Here is a 23,425-nt window from a genome sequence, read left to right as displayed (position 1 = left end):
TATGTAGTAAGAAATTGTTGAGCAGTAAGGAAAAAAAATATAGATGGTCAAGTAAGGTTCTGGAAAATTGTATTTACCAATACATGAGCAAATGTACTAATGTACCAACCTGTTCCACCTTCAGCTCAGGCCACATTTTACGAAGTGAGCGAAACACATAGAGAAAATAATAGTTCAGCGTCACATCTGCCGAAAGAAATGATCTGCATTTACATTTCTGCAGGGAACCAAAATTTATTTGAACCTGAAAGAACGGTGAAAAGGAAATGAAAAAAGACGAGCATGAAACGGGAAGATTTAGCCTTTAGCCCCTCACAAAGTTGAGTTACTCTGGTCAGTTTAGTTTGCATAAATGAAATGTAAACATTTCTCAGGGGTGTGGTAGAAACCAGCAATGTCTTGTAATAAAACCAAAGATAAAATACAAAACACACAAAATTAACAATACAAATTATATATTAGTATTAAAGAGAAAATTGGACAAATATTTGTATAACAGAAGAATACAGAGGGTGATAATCATATGAAATAATAACAGTATGAATAACAGAATCTAAAAGATCTTCACTGGAAATTAAATGTTAAGATATTAAATAACAACTAAACACATAACCTGAGGTTGCACTTATATATTGGAGCTGTTTTCTGGTACAAATAAGAACACACTATAATTTAACTTTTAATGATGATTGATTAATCATAGCACACCTTTATATTTATGTATCTACTGTTCATGTTTTGTAGTAATTGCCAGTAGACTTATTATTACTTGCCAGGATAATATTAATGAAGATATGAGCTTGTGAACATGTGAGACAGCGTTTTGTGGACATGCTTTATTTTATCACGTTGTATCACAGGGTCTTCTGTTTCTGATTCCTGCTCTTGAGCTTCTGTCGGACCACTGCGAGAGTGGTGAAGAAATTTCCCATGAACAGAACGAGGAAGCAGAGACCGCACATCAAGACCTGTCGTCACACCAGAGAAACAGAAAACAGGAATTAGAGAACAAAACAATTGAGTGAGCAAAATATAGTTGAATCATTGTCATTTTTTAATGGAGAAGATCAGGAGAGGGTGAAGTGAAGTATGTAAATGCAAATGCAAATGCAAATGCACGAGGGTGATTTAATAAGGGAATTATATTTATGCAATAAAAAGTTGGTACAAAAGCTCACTGTGATGTAACACTAAGTTATCACTAATATATTTCACAAAGTACATTTCGAAGACACCGTTCTTGATATAAAACATTAAACCTCCCCAAGTTGTGATTCTGCAAAGATAAACAGAAACAGTAAAACCTAAAGTGTTGTTGAAAGATCTGCAAGAACAAGGTGAAATAGTGAGTGACTGTGAAATCACTGACCTGCCATTCTTTACAGTCTGAGAGCTGAGACATTTTGAAGAGGGAGAGGCCATTGAAGAGCTGCCAGAACTGCAGGACAACAACACAAGGACTCAGCAGTTGGAATGTCGAATAGATGAAGAGGTGAAGGTGAAGCTGTTTTCCAGATTGCCTAAAACCCTTCAATTCTGTTGTCATTCCTAAATATTCAGGGTAATCGCCGCAGAATGACATCAGCATTTTTTTTTGTAAATCAGCTTGTCTGTGTCATCCAGTCTAAACCATGACTATGCATCTCTTTAATGCAAACTAAGCAGTACATTAGAGGGAATTTCTGAAGTTCACTTGCATGTCAGCGTCACACACTGTACTCACATGACCAAAAAAGAGGAAAGGCAAAAGAAACGTCAGCCCTTTCCACATCCACGACTGAAATCCCTCTGAAAATAGAAAGCAAACAAAATTTTAAAAAAAATAGTTTCTGTCTTTACTCTCGGTAACATGTTGGTTTGTTCAATTCTAAGCATGACTGCACAAAAACTACTGGATGGATTACCACAAAACTTGGTGGGAGGATTCATTATGATTCAGGGAAGAACCCATTATATTTTAAAGCTCAGCTTTATCTTTTTCATTTTCTTTAACTTTGCATGATAGGATGTTTTTCTATAGTTGTATTGATTAAGTAGATTTAGTGGTTTGATATATATGACTGTGGTGCAGCCTGTGTGGATATAAGGGACAGTTGGACATCGGTGGAGGTATATTTGTATGTTTGTAACCAGGATGACAGAAAAACCACTGAACCGATTTCCATTCTTCAGTTTTGTGGATGGGGTTGGCATGACCCAAGGAAAAAGAACCCATTAAAGTTTGATACGGATCCATTGGCAAACCTTCCTGTTATCCTCAAATTTACTAACCTTGGGCTCATTGTGACACCAGCAATCCCCCAAAAAATATTCATGTTTCAGGTACTTAATGTTTTTTTGTTGACTACTTAAACAGCCATTCATAATACAAATTATGTGAATGTAGAAAATCATGCAAATCACAATAAAATCTCACCAATTGACATAAAATTGGAAGAAATTATCTTTGTTTGGATATTAGAGGATTTATGTTATTTCTAAGTAATTATTTTGTTATTTATAACATTTGGAAAGAAAAACTCATTCTATTATCAAGGAAAGTAACATATATTATGTTTGGAGTCAATTTGAACCCAGGAGAACCAAACACAATTTTAATCATTTAGAAATATGTTATTTTTTAAAATAGAATATCATCATCCTCAGAACAACTGTTAGGAACACACAACAGTCATTGACTAACAAAAAACACCTATAAAAGGTACATTTGAGCATTGGTATTTGCTGAACCCACTTATCCCACTATTCTTCCTTGTTTCTCTGTTATCAAAGCGTATGACATGACAGAAAACATGGAATGTCTTTGGATACGTGGTGGCTGGAAATATGGCCCCTGAAGTATTCCAACTACTTGTTTTTCCAACTGTACATACATGTGCCTCCCCTCTAAATTTTGTAATCTCATTTATACACCTCTCGAATGTTATGAAGAGCACAAATGGCGATTTTATGTCTTGGACATGGCTGACAGCAGCATATCTGATGGGGCCTGGAACCGTTTGGTTTACATTAGCAGCAATAAGTCGACCCTGTTGTTGAGAAGTGGAGAACAGGACCATGATCACTTTTAGAGATGTTAAACAGTGAATTGGGTCGGATTGACCCAAAGGATTATAGGAGGGTTAAACATTGTGAGATAGGTTTTTTCCATATTTTCATTGAGTTCAGAGAGAATAATTAATGGATCTTGAAGAAAGAAAACTGACATCTTTTAGTTATGACTGTGTGCAATTTTGTTTCACCAGGTTCACTGTTGCGTTATTCTAGTTAAAGCAGGGACAATGAGGAGCCACAGACATTATTAACATTATTAACATTTTTACAAAATATTCAGTAATGATAAACTTGACTATGTGCATCTGTCCTCGGTGTCCTCGGCGTGTTACTGTGTCGCTCACCCACGGTCAGATCCATGTTGTGTCTTTCTCCCAGGGCTCGTAATCTGTACAGGCATCCACTCTGATAGTAGCACTGCAGACACTGAACAAAACCTGCACATTCCACATGAAAGACATTTCAGGTTAGATTATTTTTTTTGTAAATTTTAACCATGAATGTGGAAAGTACGTTGACCTTACTTTGATACAGGGAGTAGGCAAGGAACTGGTTCCTGAACATCTTGTAAAGGTTCCCATCCGGCCTTGTGTGTGAAAGAGCGGAGACTTATTATTATACAAAAAGTGGACTTTAGCAAGAATTGTAAGTATTTAAATGTGCTTAACAGTGTTTTATTGTTTCTTAGTCTGTAATTTAGGTTTTTATCTTCCTCTACTCACCATGTCAGCATCACACCGGACAAAAAAGCTGCGACGTAGTGATGAACAACCCACCAGCCTTTTATTCTATGATGCAAGACACATTTCATTTGATATTTTACACAAAAGATAAGATCAGATTTATTATTAAGATTGATTATTATTAATCCAGATGGAAATTATTGTCCCAGATATTGCTCTAAAGTTAGTATATCAAAGACTAAAAACAAAAAAGTATAAAAAATAAGTCACATATGTTAATATCAAGTGTATGAGGAGTAAATGCAAGAGGATTAGTGTCTAGGTAATAACACAAGTAAGATAATTAACATAAATGTAAGGGAACAGACTAAAAACTAAACCAGGAGTGGTCAGTTGGAGCAAGCCCGAGACTGGGAGATGTTGGTGGACGTGGACCAGCGGCTCACAGTCCCATCGAATATTGTCACTAAGACCTGATACTCTGGTCCAACACCTTGCGCAGCGTCTACTTTGTAGAAATGACAGGACCCTGGGAGGTGTACGGGAAATGTAACATTTTGACCACAGTATGTTCATGTTCATTTCCCCTTTGATTGATCATGATTGAATCTCATAGAATTTAACCTTGATCATGCTGTATCCTGTACAACTGAATGAATCTTGGCCTGATTGCTTTAACTAAGGCATTGTTGGTTTCATGTCATCAGAAGATCCTGACCTTTGACTTTGTAACAACCCCAACCAGAGTGGGAGGGATGAGCCAAATGTATAAAGACAAAGAACTGTTTCCCATCGGTGTGCATATTACAAACTAACCTTTGTCGTATGCACCATGCTCTGAGCATTAAAGTGTGACAATACTGTAAGAGAATTGTGTCTCGTTCCTCGTTGTAAGAGTGGGATTGTAGAAATTGCCACGACAGAGGATAATGTTGATGAGGCGAATGAGAGGAAAAGGCTGCGGTATAAGCAGACATGGCATTTGAGGCAGAACAACGTGGCTGGAAAGCAATAGTTTGCCTCCCTAAGGAGGTTGGCAGCAGGGGTTTCAGTGCAACATCCGCCATCAGGTTGCTTAGAGATCTGGGGATCCATGAAGCCCTGTGCCAGATATTAACAAGGGATATATTCCATTTTGTACTGTGTTTAAAGGGGACAGCCTTTAGTTTAAAAAGGCATAGAGGGAATGATGTCTGATCTACTGAGCATGGCTTTCATAGTGCTGCCATACAAGCCAGTCAGATTTACCTTTAGCCTCAGCATACCCTCAAGTTCGGCCTGTATCGTTGATTACAAGACCAAAACACTTGATGAAGCTAAGGCAAACAACTGACGTTATGCCCCTAACATCTGCTGGTGGCCACTAACACCTGCTAACATCTCCTAGTAGTTGGTAACTTAAATTGTGCAAAAGATCTTCAAACGTAGAAGGGATATTCATCATCTTGTCCTTTATTTGAAAATGGCAGTGACAAAAAAGCAGTAATTAAACTGACTTGATCAAGATTACTTGGGCAAATAAATAATAAGATGGTTAATTGCCACAAAAATAAGTATTTTTCTATAACAATAAAGTGGAAGGGCTATGGGGGGGGGGGGGCTATGCATGATATATGTAAAATTATAAAACTGTGACATAATGAAAGAGTAGAGAGAGTAGCAGGACTGACCTGGAGCCGTTTGTGATGAGAACACTTTCCCTGATAGTCAATGTGCAGTAGTACCACACCAGCAGGAAGTTGAGGACCGCATCAAGAAATCTAAAAGTCAGGGACATAAGACAAGTGCTTGATTTATAAAGTGTCCATGAAGACTAATGAACCCATTGCAATGTACAAGGCTGGAGCGGCTGTGATGTATGATGCATACCTGTAGCTGATAAAGAAATAACATATGCAGGAACACAGCAGCAGGATGACGGTGGAGCACAGCTTGAACGTCTCGTATTCATCTTTGTAGGAAAATCTGACAAACATGTGATATGTTCAGGATTTTCTACTGAAATAGGTGGCAATTGATCACCCGAGGAAATACTCTGTCTACATTTGATTTAATTCATTGAACTAAACAAATGTTTACGTGAAATAAAAATCTGTATTTTTAGGCTGTGTGTTGGTTTCAAGCGCCATTTCTTACTTTGACTGTTTGCTGAGAAGAGTGACATTCACGTTTCCAAGGACCAGACTCAGATACAGCCTGCAATATGATGAAATCATTAATTTCACCTTATCTGATACAACCAAGGAGTTTCTATATATTTGTTATCACAATAATGACTAATTCTGTGACTAAAAATGCTGTCATCACCCATTTTTTTGGGGAAGAAAAGATTCCATTTCAAAGTAAGCATTGGGTCTCGTCTTCATTTTATCTTTTATCACATCCATGTTTTTCGCTGCTTCTTCTGATGTTCCTGGGCTGCATCTGGTGGAAGAAACAAGAGCACAAGATCAGTTTGTCTCATTGGTACAACATAACATATAAAATCCACATTTCTTTACTGTATTCATACCTACATATATTTGTTGATATGACCATGTGTGTGTTTACACCTACTTCTTCACCAGATGCGAGATATCCTTCAGTCTTTGTCTCTGATGGGAAATGGAGGAAGAGCAGCTCTTTTGTAGTTTGGAAATTTCATCCAGTTTCTGTAAGTAGCTTCTGTGAGTCTCCTGAAAAACACAAGAAGATGGCGTCACATCGATTACCAAAGAAAATGTGTTTAGTTATAACCTGAAGCACAACCAAGGTAGTTGACATAAACAAGGTATTAATAATGCATGGCAGTTTTAGAGGAAGCTTGATTACAGGCTATTATAACATGTTACATTACATTACATAACATTTAGCTGACGCTTTTATCCAAAGCGACTTAGAATAAGTGCATTCAACCATGAGGGTACAGACCCAGAACGGCAAGAATCATGTAAGTACTAGTACTAGTACTAGAGCTACATGTAAGTGCCATATAAGTGCAACTAAACTTAAATATATAAGTTGAATATATATTTATTTTGTTGGGACGATGGTTATTAAATCATCATCTTCTTAACTCTGTCAATGTGTGGTTAGATTAGCATAACAAATATAAGTGTTTGAGTTTCAAATTCAGTTACCTGAAGTTTTTGATACTCTTCCTCCAGGCACTTCCACTCATCCAGGATGTTTGTTAATTCTTGAGGCATTTTTAGGTTAGACATTTCACTGAATTTCCCTGATGAAATACTCCACAGCAACTTAAAATAAAAACCCTCGGAGGCAGCTCTAGTTCTTTAAACATCGAGAAATTACTTGCACACAATGCTGTAGGAATTCAAGGTGCTTATCACAACTCTATGGTCGGTTTATTACATGAAGTGGACTTTGACAGGAACAAGTTTTTCACTTGGACATTGCTCTGTGCGGATACTCTGTGTTATCTAATTGATCGGTTATCAGAGCTAAAAGGAACTGGTTATTGTATTATATTCAATGTAAAGACTAGAAGTCTATATTTGCACACGACCTGTAGGCTGTCTGCTAGATGTTGATTTTGTGCATATACCTCCCAACATGTTCTCTGGTGGACGACATCCGTAACCAACTCATTAAATGAGGTGATAGAGTTTAGTGGGATGATTTTTCTTGTTGCAATGCACACATCACAAACTGGTGGAAATAAATATTTGAAATTGTATTAATTTAAATAGTATATTATGAAAAAGTTACATGTTCTTTTACACGTCCCGTTACATTATTTAAATCAAACAATAACAGAGGGAGAATTCCACACAAAAATCTAATACAAATTAACACAACCTCTGCAACAACTCAGGAAATAAAGACTTTTAAATGTGGTCTGTTAAACATAAGATCATTGTCATCAAAGGCTATTTTAGTTAATGAACTAGTCTCAGATCATAAAATAGATTTATTGTCCCTCACTGAGACGTGGCTGCATCCTGATGAATATGTCAGTCTAAATGAATCTACTCCCCCCAGTCATGTAAATACACACGTTCCCAGAGAATTTGGTCGAGGAGGTGGAGTTGCTGCTATTTTTAACTCCAGTCTATTAATTAATCCTAAACCTAAACTAAGCTACAACTCATTTGAATGTCTTGTTCTTAGTCTTCCACGCCAATCCAAGAAACACCAACAGCCAATCATATTTGCTGTAGTTTACCGTGCCCCTGGGGCTTATACTGAATTTTTAACAGAATTCCCTGAGTTTTTATCAAACCTAGTCCTAAAGACCGATAAAATTATTATTGTTGGTGACTTTAATATTCATGTTGACAATAATAAAGATAGCCTTAGCGTAGCATTTATTTCGCAATTAGACTCAATTGGTTTCAGTCAGTGTGTACACCAACCTACTCATTGTTGTAACCACACACTTGACCTTATATTATCATACGGTGTCAAAATTGAAAATCTAACAGTACTTCACCGCAATCCAATTTTATCAGACCATAATTTAATAACCTTCGATTTTCACTATCAGAATATATGCCACTAATAATGAACTCATTTTCAAGATGTTTACCTGATAGTGCTGTAGCTAAATTTAAGGAAATAATTCCGATTACATTTAAACCCGTACTATCCGTCGATATAAACAACAAATTCATTAAAAACCCTAGCTCCACTGAGATTGACCATCTCGTCGATAGCTCTGTAAAGTCATTACGACTAACATTAGACTCAATAGCGCCTCTAAAAAAGAAACATATAAAACATAGTAAATTAGCTCCGTGGTATAATTCCAAGACACATGAGTTAAAACAAGTATCAAGAAAACTAGAAAGGAAGTGGCGCTCCAGCAACCGTGTTGAAAATCTCCTAGACTGGAAGAATAGTGTTAAAGCATATAAGAAGGCCCTCCACAAAGCAAGAGCTGCCTACTATTCAAAACTAATAGAAGAGAATAAAAACAACCCCAGGTTTCTCTTCAGCACTGTAGCCAGGCTGACTGAGAGTCACACCTCCACCGAACCCAGTATTCCTCGATCCATAAATAGCAATATCTTTATGAATTTCTTTCATGATAAAATTATAACCATTAGAAATCAAATCAACCATCTCCTGCCCTCAATTGGCACTAATACCCCATCAAGAATAGAAAACTCAGAAACGGCCAAGAATCCTACCAATTATTTAGACAGCTTCTCTCTGATCAGCCTCGATCAGCTGACCAAAATAATCTCATCTTCTAAACCAACAACTTGTATCTCAGACCCCATTCCTACAAAATTACTTAAAGAAATTCTGCCCCTAATTGACAGTTCATTACTGAACACAATCAATCTGTCATTATCATCAGGATATGTACCACAGTCTTTTAAAATAGCTGTAATCAAACCCTCCTCAAAAACCCACCTTAGACCCAGAGGTTTTAGCCAATTATCGTCCGATATCTAATCTCCCTTCCTGTCTAAAATCCTAGAAAAGTTGTAGCCAATCAGCTGTGTGAGTTTCTCCAGGAAAATAATATATATGAAGACTTTCAGTCAGGGTTTAGAGCCAATCACAGCACAGAGACAGCCTTGGCAAAAGTCACTAATGATCTTCTAATAGCTTCAGATCAGGGGTTGTGTCTGTCCTCGTTCTGTTAGATCTTAGTGCAGCATTTGACACAATTGACCATAATATTTTATTACGGAGACTAGAACAGTTAATTAGCATTAAAGGAACCGCCCTAAAATGGTTTAAATCCTATTTTTCAGACCGCTCCCAATTCGTGCAAATTAATGATGAGTCATCTGTGTGCACCAAAGTTAACCATGGTGTTCCACAAGGCTCTGTGCTCGGCCCAATTTTATTCTCATTATATATGCTTCCACTTGGAAACATTATCAGGACACACTCGGTAAATTTCCACTGCTATGCGGATGACACCCAGTTATACTTGTCAATAAAACCTGAACAAAGTAATCAAATAACTAAACTCCAAGCATGTCTCAAGGACATAAAAACCTGGATGACCCGCAATTTTCTCTTATTAAACTCAGATAAAACAGAGGTTCTAATACTTGGCCCTAAACACCTTAGAGATACATTATCTAACGATATAGCTGCGCTAGACGACATTGCCCTTGCTTCCAATGAAACAGTCAGGAACTTGGGAGTGATCTTCGATCCTGATTTATCCTTTAATTCTCACTTAAAACAAATTTCTAGGACAGCCTTTTTTCACTTGCGTAATATCTCCAAAATCAGACATGTCCTTTCTCAAAAGGATGCAGAAAAACTAATCCACGCTTTGTTACATCCAGACTGGATTATTGTAATTCCTTATTATCAGGCTCCAGCAGTAAGTCGTTAAAGACTCTGCAGCTTGTCCAAATGCCGCAGCACGTGTCCTGACAAGAACCAAGAAAAGAGAGCACATTTCTCCAGTATTAGCTTCGCTACACTGGCTTCAGTTAAATCTAGAATAGAATTTAAAATTCTCCTCCTCACCTTCAAGGCCCTTAACAATATGGCACCATTATATCTTAAAGAGCTGTTAGTACCTTACCAACCCACTAGAGCACTGCGCTCCCAGAATTCAGGCTTACTTGTCGTCCCTAAAGTCTCTAAAAGTAGAGTAGGAGCCAGAGCTTTCAGCTATCAAGCTCCTCTCCTGTGGAATCATCTCCCACTTTCAGTTCGGGAGGCAGACACCATCTGTACGTTCAAGAGTAGGCTTAAACCTTCCTTTTGATAACGCTTATAGTTAGAGCTGGTCCAGGCTTGTCCTAGACCTGCTCTTAGTTAAACTGCTATAGGTTTAGAAGGTCGGGGGACACATGACACACGGAGCTTCTCTTTCCAGCTTCTCCTTCCTCTTCTCAATCTTTATCACATCAAAGTAATTCATATCCCATCAATACATGTTACTGACTTGACTTCTTCCCCGGAGTCCCTTTGCCTTATTGTCCGCAGACCCAGGGCCGCGGCTGTGGCCACATCATGGATTAGGATCTGTGGATCACGTATCAGAGGTCGTAATGGTGGATCCATTATGGCGGACTCTGCATCGTGCTGGCTGATCGTGATAACAAAGGCAGATCCTTTATCGTGTTGGCATCAGATACTGGTAGTGGACCAGCGACCGAGGTGGCAGCTGATGGTGGATCCTAATGGCGGCAGTGGACAATAACTGTGGACTATAGTGGCATCCGATCTTGATGGTGGATCATGATCTTGCTGGCTGCTGACCATGGACTATGATTGCAGCAGGACTGCTCGATACATAGTATTTCTCCTCAGACACTTGACCATTAATGACATTAATCCACCAATTCACTGACCTTCAGTTATACTTCAAAATGTTTACCCTAATCAATGCTGCTAAAACCTTTATCTTGATGTTCTCCTTTACACTTGACATCCATTGCACTTCTGCCCGTCCTGGGGAGGGATCCCTCACATGTGGCTCTCTCTGAGGTTTCTACGTTCTTTTTTTCCCCTGTTAAAAGGGTTTTTAAGTAGTTTTTCCTTACTCTTGTTGAGGGTTAAGGGCAGAGGATGTCACACCATGTTAAAGCCCTATGAGACAAATTGTGATTTGTGAATATGGGCTATACAAATAAAATTTGATTGATTGATTGATTGATATTTCATTGTTGGACTGATAAAAATGTTTGCACCTCATCTTGAACTGTCCAATATAGGATGCATCATTGATCTTGAATTATGTATTCAAAAGTTAAAGTGATGTTTGATTTGAATAATAGTTACTAACATGTGTTTGATGTGTTGATGACGTGCATATTATTTTTCCAATATGTGACCACAATGTGTATATTATATGTATAGTACTTCACTTTGAACTGCTCTCTTGTTGTTTTTGATCCTATATAAAGTTGTTAGTGTTGTTGTTGGACGCTCAGGGTGGCGCATGCGCAGTGAGTTTCCAGCTGCACCGGAACAGTCAGCTGTGGAGCCGAGGACAGGTCACATCATCACTTCGTCTCCACACAGACAAGCCTCCTGCTCAGCTCCATGGACTCGGACTAACCTCACCGGCGACCCAACAAGTCAGGCAACACCAGAAGACGAAGGAGCCCAACACATTTTGATGACAAAGGTAAACATTTCACCTTGAGAGCTCGACAAGCAGCTCAGCTAGCGCTAGCCTCACCTAGCTCGTGCGCTAACGACGTTATTTGTTGACGTGACAAACGTTGACGCGTTTGTTTGGGAGAGTCCACGTTTTTAATGATTCTTAATATTTTATATTAATACAAACCTCCGCTCCAGTGCTGGCACCAATGCAGCTCAGTGAGAACCCGAGGAGACAGTGAATGATGTGAGTGGAATATATCAAATACTTTTAGCAGGAAAGTATTTGTTCTTTCATTTCTGACGGATCATCACTGTGGTAAATGTACAAATGAATGTTGGTGGTAGAGAAACAACACAACCTCAGTCTTTGACTCATCGGTTTCAATAGAACTAAAGTCCAATACATATCCATTTAAGGATTAAACATTGTGAAGCACAATGAGGAGGTATAACACCCAATGTGTTGACCTCAAATTTGTTTATTTAAGTTTCATTCTCTGTCCAAAAGAAGAGTTTAAAGCCACAACTCTCACTCAGGAGCAAAAATCTGTCTTTAAACTTAAAAGGAAGTTATAAATTCAACAATAGTTAGTAGTTGTAGCCCTATTTCGGGGGTGTGCCCTAAGGCTTCAGCAACATTTTCTTTATATGAATCAATTGGAAAATACTTGCTGTCACTCTTCCTGAATTTCTTTATTTTCAGACTCGACTCAGCATCTCTCAGTCGAAACAAAGATTCACCTGTGAGGCTGTTGAAATAACATATTCACTGAGTATGACGTTTGTATTTGTTTTGCAGGCGACTGACAGGAGATGTGCGCTGCTCTGTATGTCCTGTCGACGGTCACGGGCTACGTGCTCACCTCGGCCCTGCTCATGAAAGTTCCCACTCTACTGCACCGAAGGAAGCGAGAGAATTTCCTCAGCAGACACATTTCCCACCGTGGAGGTGAGTCAGTGGCACTCCTTCAAATTTCAGTTTAGTCACAAAGGGCCACTCAAAGAGAAGGATGGCACGGCAAGTTGTCGTCAGAAAGTGATTTTGTATATGAAGATGCTAGGATTTCAAAGTGTAATTTATCTGAATAGAGTATCAACGTTTGGTGATAATTACTAAGTAGTAAGTATGAAGTGGTTTGTAACTTTTTAAAACTTTTTTGACCATTGTGCTTTTACATTACATTACATATCATTTATCCAAAACGACTTAAAATAAGTGCATTCAACCATGAGGGAACAGACCCAGAACAGCAAGAATCATGTAAGGACATTAGCTTCAAAAAAGCCAAACAACAAAGTTCTACATGTAAGTGCAATATATAAGTGCAACTTTATTATGATTTTATTGTTTTTGACAATGGTTATTAGACCCAATGTGCTTCTTAATGGGAGCTAATTACTTGTACATTTAGCAATAATATAACTGTCTACCTATTCCAACTCTGTTAAGAATTTAATATTTTATTTATAGATGCATTTGCATGGTTTTGATTGTATTACAATTTATTAAGTACTGTTCCTTATCAGGCAGGACTGTCCATAGCTAACAAAAGTCTGTGTGTTTGCTTGTCTTGCGTTGTGTATGCTGTTGCAGCCTTGACGTAATCTTAAAAAAGAAAAGATTAATAAAATGCCATATGCACTAAATAAAAGGTTGGAAACTTGAAAGTTGATTAGCTACAGAAAGCACAAATAAAATGCCATCATAGGTTCCCCAGAAGATCATGGGTGTCCCTGTGTGATCTGTATCAGCAGTGAGATCAGTGTTCCAGCATTTGGTGAAACAGTAATGCAGATATGAAAACCCCAGAGTATGATATGTAGTGTTTCCTTTTTTGGCATTGCAGGCGCCGGCGAAAACCTGGAGAACACCATGGCAGCTTTCAAGCAGTGAGTATAAGCCTGCATGTGTGTGTGTGTGTGTGTGAAACTTAACTGGTGCTTGTACTTGAGAGTGCTGAGTGTCATCTGAGCCCAGTAGAGTAAAGTTTGTGACCTCAGTCTGTAAAGTTTGTGACCTCAGTCTGTAAAGTTCTCTGTCTTCGTCACAGGCAGTGAGGCCACATCAACAACATTTTAGTTTTAAAATGCATCCCTTTTGCTATGCTCACAACTGACAGCTACACTATTCTGGTGTCTTCTCACCCCTAAAATGGAGAAGTTTGGAAACGCTGCTGGTCCCATTTTAGTTTTTGAACTCTGGGGAGTTGTTGTAGTAGGGACGGGCATGATTTGACTACCAGCCATGACTGTAAAGTGTCGCTTACACATTTCGTCAAAAGCAGTTCCACCTTGTCATCATTCCAAGAAAAGAAATCCTTGCTCTTTCACCATTGCCACTCACCACCCGAGTGCAAATAGACAATCTAAAACGTGTGTGAGTAGATTATGAGACATAGAAACATGTATTACTTTTGTTACAGAGCTAAAACGCCATTTTAAAACTAAAACATATCGGTATAAATGTAGCCTTCGATCACTGGTCATAAAGGTTTAGATGATAAAGTGCTGTTATGTCTGTTTTACGAGTGTAAAGTGGTTTATGATTTTAGAATGTGTGTTGACCTCAGTGACCTCGGTGCTGAGATTAACGATTAAAGTCTCTGGAGTCTCCCAGGTATTGTGATAAATACAGTGTGTGTCCTGCTTGTTAAATCATGCAGCGCTGTGGATCTGGGCACAGACATGCTGGAGTTGGATTGCCACCTGACCAAAGACGAACAGGTTGTGGTTTCTCACGACGCCAACTTGAGGAGGGCGACTGGCATCAATGCTGAAATCTCTGACGTCACCTACGCTGTGAGTTACTGCTCTGAAATGTCTCTTGAGTCATTACATTTCCATATCTGACAGAGAGATGCACTATATGAACAAAAGTATTGGGACACCTCTTAATCATTGAATTCAGGTGAATCATTCAGTGTATAAAATCAAGCACCTTGCAGTTTGCCCTGAAAACAATTGTGACAGAATGGGTCGTTCCAAAGAGCACATTGAATTTGAGTGTGGCACTTAAATAGGATGCCACTGTTGCAACAAGTCAGCTTGTGAAATTTACAGAGTTACAGAGCGGGGTCGCTGAGTGCTGAGGCGCATAGTGTGTAAAAGTGGCCAACGCTCTGCTGACCCAATTACTACAGTTCCAAACCTCCTCCAGCATCAACATCAGCACAAAAAACTGTGCGCTGGGAGTTTCATGGCATGGATTTCCATGGCCGAGCAGCTGGGGTTGTTTTTCAGGGGGTGGCCTAGAGCCCTTAGTTACAGTGCAGGGAAATCTTAATGCTTCAGCTTACCAAGACATTTGGGACAATTCTATGGTTCCAACTTAGTGGGAACAGTTTGGGGAAGGCCTTTTTTGTTCTGTTCCAGCAGGACTGCGCCCCAGTGCACAAAGCAAGACCCATAAAGGCATGGTTGGGTGAGTTTGGTGTGGAACAACTTGACTCGCCCGCACAGAGCCCTGACTTTAACCCCATGGAACACCTTTGGGATGAACTAGAACAGAGATTGCGAGCCAGGCCTTCTCGTCCAACACCAGTTTCTGACCTCATCAATGCTCGTCTGGATGAAACAAACATTCCCACAGAGACGCTCCAAATTCTTGTAGAAAGTCTTCCCTGAAGAGTGGAAGCTGTTATAGCTACAAAGGTGGGGACAATCCCTATATAATGCCTATGGATTTAGAATGGGATGTCATAAAAGGTCCTGTAGGTGTAATGTGTAGGTGTCTCAATGCTTTTGTTCACATAGTGTAACTACAGTTATGTTATTTTCTATACTCGCATGCTAAGAATTGTGTGGCTGTGTATCTTACTTTTTCTACACACCTATATAATATTTGAACAGTTAGATAATTTTGTTTTACTTTGCTGCCGGCATTAGCATGTAAAAGACAAGAGGTCAAGAGGTTCACCTATATTTGAGTTAAAAACCAAACCATGAGAAATCTTGTGACCAGACTTATGTGAGGGAAGTTGAGTCGAGTTCTATCCCAAGTCATCTGATTATGTCATGTGGAACTATCACCTGATTAATAAAACAATGCTGTTATTTTTAGTTATACACATCTTTGATGATCTGGTCCAGTGTTTGACTAATAGCAGCTGCTTAATACAGCCCCTTTTTCCATTATTTCTCTTAAACCTACTTTAGGGAAGTAATCATTTGGAATATAGGACGAGATGTTGAATATCCCCATTTTCTAAATGATTGTTGTCCTACAGTATATAAAGCCAAGTGATGAAGCCCTTGTGGCATAATAACCTCCACCTAAGCTCAAACTCTATCCCACCGTGTTAAAGAAAGTGAAATAAAAACATTCCTGTATCTGCCTGTTTATCTGGATCTGCTCCAAAGTGTATTGAGTTCTTTCTTGCGTTATGGCCCACCCCTCCACAAAAAAAACTCCAAACATAAACCTCCTTGGCGGAGGTAAATACACTGATAAATGCCACAAACTAATTGGAAACCATGATGATATTCACAGAAGATTACATTTATGTGACCTTCGGCCTCATAGTAGAGAAGCACAAAGTTCTTCACATTAATCTTACTTTGTCATGTCCTCTCTGGGTTCCTGTCTCGTTTGTAAAGACTGTCAGTACCGTGAGCGCCCTCTGGCTCTCACAACGTCTGAACCTGCTCTGAGTGCACAGGCTCTGACTGGAGGCTGTCATTCTTGTCTGTTAACCACTGACTGCTGTGTGCTCTTCACAGGAGCTCCCTCCATACCTCTGCAAGCTGGGAGTTACTTTTCAGAGGGGTGAGCATGACATGCACATGAATGGTGTAGTTACTTCAACACTCACTCATATACAGATGTTTTTCTTTAGAAACATCACTGTCAGTGTGCTCTACAGCGTGAACAGCTACATGTACAGTACATTCCAAGTGCTCTATGTTTTTATTGGGATAAATACACAAATATTGTGTCTAATTGGACATGTTACAAATACAATTAAGTTTACAACCTGTCATCTATCTGAAATATGTTCAGTTAATTATGTGAAGCCGACTGTTTGACCTGTCCTTGTCTTTGCAGAGTGTTTCTGTGAGGGAGGAGAGGACAAATGCATCCCTCTCCTCAGGGACGTTTTTGATGCCTTTCCGAACACCCCTGTCAACATTGACATCAAGGCCAACAACAACATGCTCATCAAGAAGGTGTGTGTGTGTGTGTGTGTGTTCTCTTCTGGTCTTAAAACCTCCTATGAAACCGTTTTCTCGTGTTTTTTCTCTTTATTTTTCAATTTCAAGTGTTTATCAAGTAAACAGACTTTACTATGTGTTTATATATATATGTGTGTGTGTGTGTGTGTGTGTGTGTGTGTGTGTGTGTGTGTGTGTGTGTGTGTGTGTGGTCAATTAGTTTTACGAAATGAGGAGAAAAAAGAATAAAACATGTACATATATTTTTGTTTGTAAATAAAACGGTATGGAATGGTAACATTTGATGCTGTACAAAAAATCCTTATTTGTGTTTTACTGCTGTGTTACATGTTTTTATTGTTGGAGTTTTCAGTTCTAGTTAAACTTTTCAGGTCTCAGAGCTGGTTGTGAAGTACGACAGAGAACATCTGACTGTCTGGGGAAACGCCAGAAACCAGATTGTCAAGAAGTGTTATAAAGAGGTAATTTTATATGAGCTGCGTGGCCTTAATTCAATGACAATAAGATGTAGAGTTTATTCAGTTTGCTGAAATTATTTACTTTCCTAATGTCAATATTATATGCTAAATTCCCATTTGCTCCAATAAGTTCAGGAAGGGATTGATAACAAATAACAATGTGCCATCAGTAATAATATAGTTTTTATTTAATATCCTTATAGTGGGATGAATAAGTAGCTGTAGGAAAGAGGAGTACTTATGTTCTGTAATGCAGGATATTGAAATATGAACAATGATTTTGTATCTTCTGTCTGAGGGGAGTCAGTATTTATCTTCTTGTTTCAGGTATACAAACAAACACATCATCTCGTGTCTTTATAAAAGTATAGACTCACTGAATCCCCTGTAAACTGACCCTGAATCCTGGTTTCATGTTTGTGTTTTGCAGAATCCTCGGATTCCAGTGTTGTTCAGCTTTCCCAGAGTGTTGCAGCTCTTGGGCCTCTTCTACACGGGCCTTCTGCCGTTTGTTCCCCTCAAGGAGCAGTTCCTAGAGATCCCTATGCCCTCCATTATCACCAAGTGAGTTCATACTAATGGGAATGAGATCTGTGGAAAGAGCTGTTGGAGAAGGTAGCACTGCGCTTTACATTTAGTTGTGACTCAACATTTCTTGTGGGGAAGACAATCAAAAGACTACAAAAAAGAAGCGACTGGAAAAAAAACAGGCAATAAATATTCAAAAAAGAAACACAAAAATTGTATACGGTCTTTGGCTTACAGTTCTCAGAATGGTCATCTGTATATTACTGGTTTCACATATTTATGCTTACGATACTATCAAAAATGACTGAATTAAAATCCTTTCTAAAAAGGTTAAATTAACATTGGCAACATTTTTAGCTGCTGCTCATTAATTATCAAGAGAAGATGGATCTCAACAAGGCTAAACCACAATTGGATTTCCATTTATGGTTAAAATAATAATAATTTAATCTTGTGTTGAATTAAGCTTAAAAGTTCATCATCGACCTTGGATATGAAAAAGTATTTTTACAAGGTCCATTTACCGTAAAACTTCCAGACCTTTCAGTCACATCTTGTGGCCTTCATCAGCAGATACGACCCATTTAGATACAGACAAACCTCGTACAGAGACAGGAGGGTTTTCATGGGACTCAAGTTCTGCACTTAACTATTTTGAACTCTACACACAGATGGACGCCAAAAAAGTGATTAAAATAATTATTTAAATCACCAATAAACAGACCCTGTGCTAGTATTTAAAAATTTTTTTATTATGTACAAAGATAATTCCTTACTGAAGTCAGAGATTTGATTTGATGTTGATGAGCTACATGCTTTTCTTGCATTAAATGTACTCACCTTCTAACTGTTTGCAGCAAGTCCCCTGTGTTTGTGTTGTCTTGGCCACAGAGCTGCTCTAAACAAAGTCACTCACTGATTGAGTGATTAAAAGAAACTTTCACACCCTTTGCCCTGATGGGGTGTGTTAGTGGATCATAAGGATAAAGGTCACAGAGCAGATTAAACATGCTGAACATTCATTAAGGATTAAATGATCTCCTCTATTACAATTATGTTGTCACTCAGTATTTATGGTTCACGACAAAGCTATTAAGTACAAAATTCACCCCTGAAACACTGACTCTGTTATTGTATGTTGACAAATTATCAATCTGTTGTGTTAAATGTGCACGACAGATATAATGTGTTTAGTATTTGCTGTGAACATTTTCCTTCATTCTGACGTATTTACGTCTACTTTAGTTAATGATTTCCTTTATTTCCTAGAATGAATTTTAACTTGTCTGAACTCAGCTGTTGTTGTTGTTGTTGTTTGACAAGTTAATTTAGCAATAGGTTATCTTTTTGCGTGTCACATAACCTGATAGGTTACGCAAACTTTTGATCAAGTCTGAAAGTAGCAGCGACATTAGTGGCTTTTTTTCCACAATTGAACAATATTTTCTGTGTGATTCTGCAGACTGAAGGAACCTGACAGATTAACAAGGAGCCTGAGAATCGTCGCCTGGCTTGCAGACAGGTGAGTCGCTCACTTGGTTTGAATCTATAATGATTTATAAAATAATAGTTCCATACATTACCATGACTAATGCAGAACCTTTACAGTTACTATTAATCTTCACGCTACTTTTGTTAATCTGTTTACAGACATGCACTTAACTCCAGATTATCCCCTTGAATTTATCCAGAGACGTTGTATGCGAAAACGCAAATGTCCAAATCAGTTCTGTGGAAAATCTCCGGATTCTATGCCAACCCCCTAGTGAAAACTCCAGATAATGTTTGGACCCTATTGTGTTGACACTCTCTGGAGTTCATGTCTGAAAACGGCTTTATACTTGTGGTTTCTGTCAATGAATATTTTTCTCTTTTAGATTGCTGATGAGGAAAACTCTGTTTGAGCATCTCACTGCAAGAGGCATACAGGTAAGATTGCTTTTGTATACACTCTATAGTTGTCCTCACAAATGAGAAAAAATCCTTCCCATTCTAAAAGTAAACAAAAGCAAGCACATCCAAACTTTGTAAATATTTGGTGCTGGACAGAAGTGATTTAAATCAGAAGATGAGGTAGGTCATGTTTCAGGCACAGGCCCCTCTTTGGACCCAAAACATCTTCTACACAACAGCTGACTAAATATATAAATATATGCATTTGTCTTGTTGCAGTTACTGGAAAATGTCTCATGTTGGCCGCGAGTGCTGCTGTTAAGAGGACAGTAACATTCTTGAGCCTCGTGTGACTCCCTCCGCTGTGTGTTGTGTGTTTTTCACCGTACGAGTTCTGCGTCTGGTTCAGGTGTACGTGTGGGTGCTGAACGACGAGGAGGACTTCCAGAGGGCGTTTGACTTGGGAGCCACAGGAGTTATGACAGATTTTCCCACCAGGCTTAAAGACTTCATGGACAGGAATGGCTTCTCAAAGCTCCAGTGACCTGCCAGACTCTACCTGACTAATCTACTTGACTCTAATCTGTATTGTATGTGTATCTATAAAATGGGTCATAATGGCCATTGAAATATGCCGTTTCCAAGTCTTATCAGTCTTGAATATGGCTTTTAAATTTTAAATATTTTAAATTTTTACTGATGTAAAGATTTAATTTAATCTTTTTTGACTGCCTTCCAGTAAATGACAGTTTGCAGTATTACTGCATGGCATATTGCGCTAGTAGAATCACCAGCAGATGCAGCTTGATGTTGAAATGTAATGTTAATTTATCTGTTTGTTTTTGTACAATCTGTCACATGCTAATCTAAGCCAGTGTGACACGGTACTCGTCCAGATGTGTGCATACGTGCCAGATTCAGACAAAACATCATTAATACGGGCTACTGCTCAACATTTACAGTACGTTTGAACAAATTCAATAGAACCGTGGATTTGTCTCTAAAAACGTCTGTTTTATATGATATTTGTTAAGATGAAAGGTACTTTGAATGGATACATAGTTGAATATTTGTGTGTGGTTTCCCGTTTCAAGATCAAATTGAAGTGAGGTATCATTCGCCATTAATGGATCTGAGAGAGAAATTTTGCACACAAAAAAAGGACTTGATCTTACTTATGTTATTGATTTATACCTCTTTCCCCTTTGTTAATGTGATCCTCAACAGCAGTGAATTTAAATTGAACTCATATTTAAGAAACACGTTTAATTCATGGGTTTTTAAATGTTGAGTGATGGCTGTATTCAACACCTCGCTGCTACGCAATTTGAATGAGTAAAGATTATTATAAAGGATGACAACACCACTGATGCTCTGGTTTTCAAACCTGTGACCCTGCAGTGAGGCTAAGTAATGAATGTAGTATTGGCTGAATGTACTGTGTATTGTTTGGTATTGTACTGTCAGAACTGTGTTGAAGTTTTAATTACTTCACTTTGTTCATTTTGTATTGAAATGAAATCTGCACAAGTGTAAATCTGATTTCTGATATTTATACTTTGTATTGAAAACGACTTTACGTCACTATAATTTTTCCAATGGAGAAAGACTTGTGATCAACCAATCATATTTCAGATCTTACACAAATTATTACACTCTAGTAGTGAAATACAATACCTGTGCAGCATTGTGTGTGAATTTGTTTTTGCATGAAATCAATATCTGAGAAATTGCTGTGTTTGAATATGTTGAGTTTGACAGGACCAGTGTGGACGTGTGGCCTGTCCAATGTGTGTTGGTGGTTGAAAATGTGAATTTTTATCAGTAAAAAAAAAAAAGGTTATATAAGTTGTGTGTATGTATAATAACCTAGAAATATGTAATATTAATAAAACGAATGGGTTTTTTGTATGGAAAAATATCTGGTAACTACCTGCAGACTGACAGCAGGTGGCAGTGTAGACTGGAGGGATTTAAAGTTTTTCCCAGCAGCGAAAACGTGAATGAAGCTGGACACGTTTCACTCCAGATAAATCTACAGTCGAGACTTTCTTACTCTCATTAATTTAACAAGACTAAGGTGCATTTAAAACATCTTACGCGACCAAACGAGTCTCTGCCATAAACTGTTTATAAAAAGTTTCTGCTGGAGTCTGTTCTTCATAGAGATAAGTTAGGAAAATGTGGGTTTCCAGTGATTTCATTGGTTACTCGTGTCTACGTTTCCACCAATGAGCACAGTGTTGCTATGGCTGATCGGTTTGTTGATTGGCTGAAGCGGCTGTCAGTTATTCATCAAGCCAACTCGGCTTAATCTCTGGTCAAGATAATTCACTGTGTGGCGGAGTGCACTTTATTACTTTATGGTTCGTATTTAGATAATGGCTCCTATTCACAAAGAAATTCCTAACACAGGGATTTTCTACCAATGAGACACATTGTAATGGTAAATCTCTTTTCATTCACTTCACTGGTAGAATTTGTAAAAACAAGTTTGTCACAAGGGAAAAGACATGAAACTAGTCTTCAATTCAATTTTAATTTAGTGTCAAATGAGGTTGAGAACTTACACTGTTACACTTACACTGAGAAACCACAACAGTTCCCACAACAAACAAGAAGTTGGGGGAGAAAACAAAACTGCCTCGACCTGTGGGGTGAGAGAGATGTGGGGGGAAAGGTGAAGTGACAGATATAGGATTTTGCTAAATCAGGGGCCCCAATTTACACAGAGGGGCCAATTGCTTGTCCAACATCCGTGAACAATTCCTAATTCACTAAGGTGAAAATATAAGAGATTCCCTTTGCTCTATAGCTGTGAGCAAAGTCACACGTCATGGAATATATATATATATATTGTCTCACTCAAGTGCGTTAACGTAAAACATGAATGCAAAAGCCACAACACAAGTAGAAAAATTTACAATTCTTAACAAGTTGTATCTAGTGTTAGTTAGTTACGAGTTTAAAGACTACTTAGTTTTAAGACTACTTACAAGACAGAGACACTTCGGAGGCTAACCAGATTTCAGCTGTGGTCAGTGCCCCCCCCTGGTCCCGCTTCTGGATCCGCCCCTGGCAAGAGAAGGAAGAGAAAGGGATACAAAAAGATGAAAACAACAATTTCAATCAGCTTTATACAGAGTTTATCTGTGTGCTATAACTAAAGGAAACAAAGAGTCATGTCAAACATACATGTGCGACATGGAGTTTGGTTTCTAAAAGAATATATATTTATATATGAACTGCAGTAGTAACTAGGAGGAGGAACACAAAGAACATTTAGGCTAAACACACGGTGTAAATGACAACGCTTCATGTTGAATTTGAAGGTGGGGGGGGGCTCACACACAATTGGTCACCATTTACTTCTTTTGCAATTGGATTTGGCTGCAAGGCTGTTTACCCCTTAAACTCCAAAAGTATTTTGTGGACTCAAACATGTCACCTACAGTCCCACACCCCCCCCATCGGCATAGTGAGTAGATCATAAATAAAGCTGACTCTGACTGTCCAACTGTGTTCCTACGAACCCGGAAGTAGGCAGCAGCGCCCCCTCTCTCTCCGGCTGACTGGTTCATCCCTCTCTGTCTCTGTCTC

At 38.5% G+C, this 23,425-nt stretch overlaps 2 protein-coding genes and 1 long non-coding RNA gene across 3 annotated transcripts; 1 reads left to right on the top strand and 2 right to left on the bottom strand.

Moving 5' to 3' along the window:
• Window positions 1-840: 840 nt before the first annotated feature.
• Window positions 841-6,925, bottom strand: LOC118106274 (ion channel TACAN-like). The gene is made up of 12 exons (XM_035154684.1): window positions 6,857-6,925; window positions 6,294-6,412; window positions 6,045-6,161; window positions 5,874-5,933; window positions 5,607-5,702; window positions 5,408-5,497; window positions 3,777-3,842; window positions 3,579-3,640; window positions 3,399-3,491; window positions 1,724-1,788; window positions 1,370-1,438; window positions 841-968 (listed from the first exon to the last, which is right to left on the bottom strand). The coding sequence occupies exons 1-12, from the start codon at window positions 6,923-6,925 to the stop codon at window positions 855-857; spliced, it is 1,020 nt and encodes a 339-aa protein (XP_035010575.1). The 3' UTR covers window positions 841-854.
• Window positions 6,926-11,610: 4,685 nt separating this feature from the next.
• gdpd1 (glycerophosphodiester phosphodiesterase domain containing 1) lies at window positions 11,611-21,675 on the top strand. Its single transcript, XM_035154058.2, has 11 exons — window positions 11,611-11,796; window positions 12,574-12,723; window positions 13,622-13,664; window positions 14,438-14,573; window positions 16,494-16,539; window positions 16,819-16,940; window positions 17,318-17,407; window positions 17,835-17,968; window positions 19,395-19,454; window positions 19,810-19,861; window positions 20,235-21,675. Exons 2-11 carry the CDS (start codon window positions 12,588-12,590, stop codon window positions 20,367-20,369), a joined length of 954 nt encoding a protein of 317 aa, XP_035009949.1. The 5' UTR covers window positions 11,611-11,796; window positions 12,574-12,587; the 3' UTR covers window positions 20,370-21,675.
• A 670-nt stretch (window positions 21,676-22,345) lies between these two features.
• LOC118105973 lies at window positions 22,346-23,367 on the bottom strand. Its single transcript, XR_004695170.2, has 2 exons — window positions 22,822-23,367; window positions 22,346-22,475 (listed from the first exon to the last, which is right to left on the bottom strand). It is a non-coding gene; the product is annotated as an uncharacterized LOC118105973 (long non-coding RNA).
• Between the last annotated feature and the right edge of the window lie 58 nt (window positions 23,368-23,425).

The sequence above is a fragment of the Hippoglossus stenolepis genome, chromosome 4 (assembly GCF_022539355.2).
Source record: "Hippoglossus stenolepis isolate QCI-W04-F060 chromosome 4, HSTE1.2, whole genome shotgun sequence".
Lineage (NCBI taxonomy): Eukaryota > Metazoa > Chordata > Actinopteri > Pleuronectiformes > Pleuronectidae > Hippoglossus > Hippoglossus stenolepis.
Note: the sequence above shows the minus strand (reverse complement) of the source record. Positions and strands in the feature narration are given on the sequence as shown.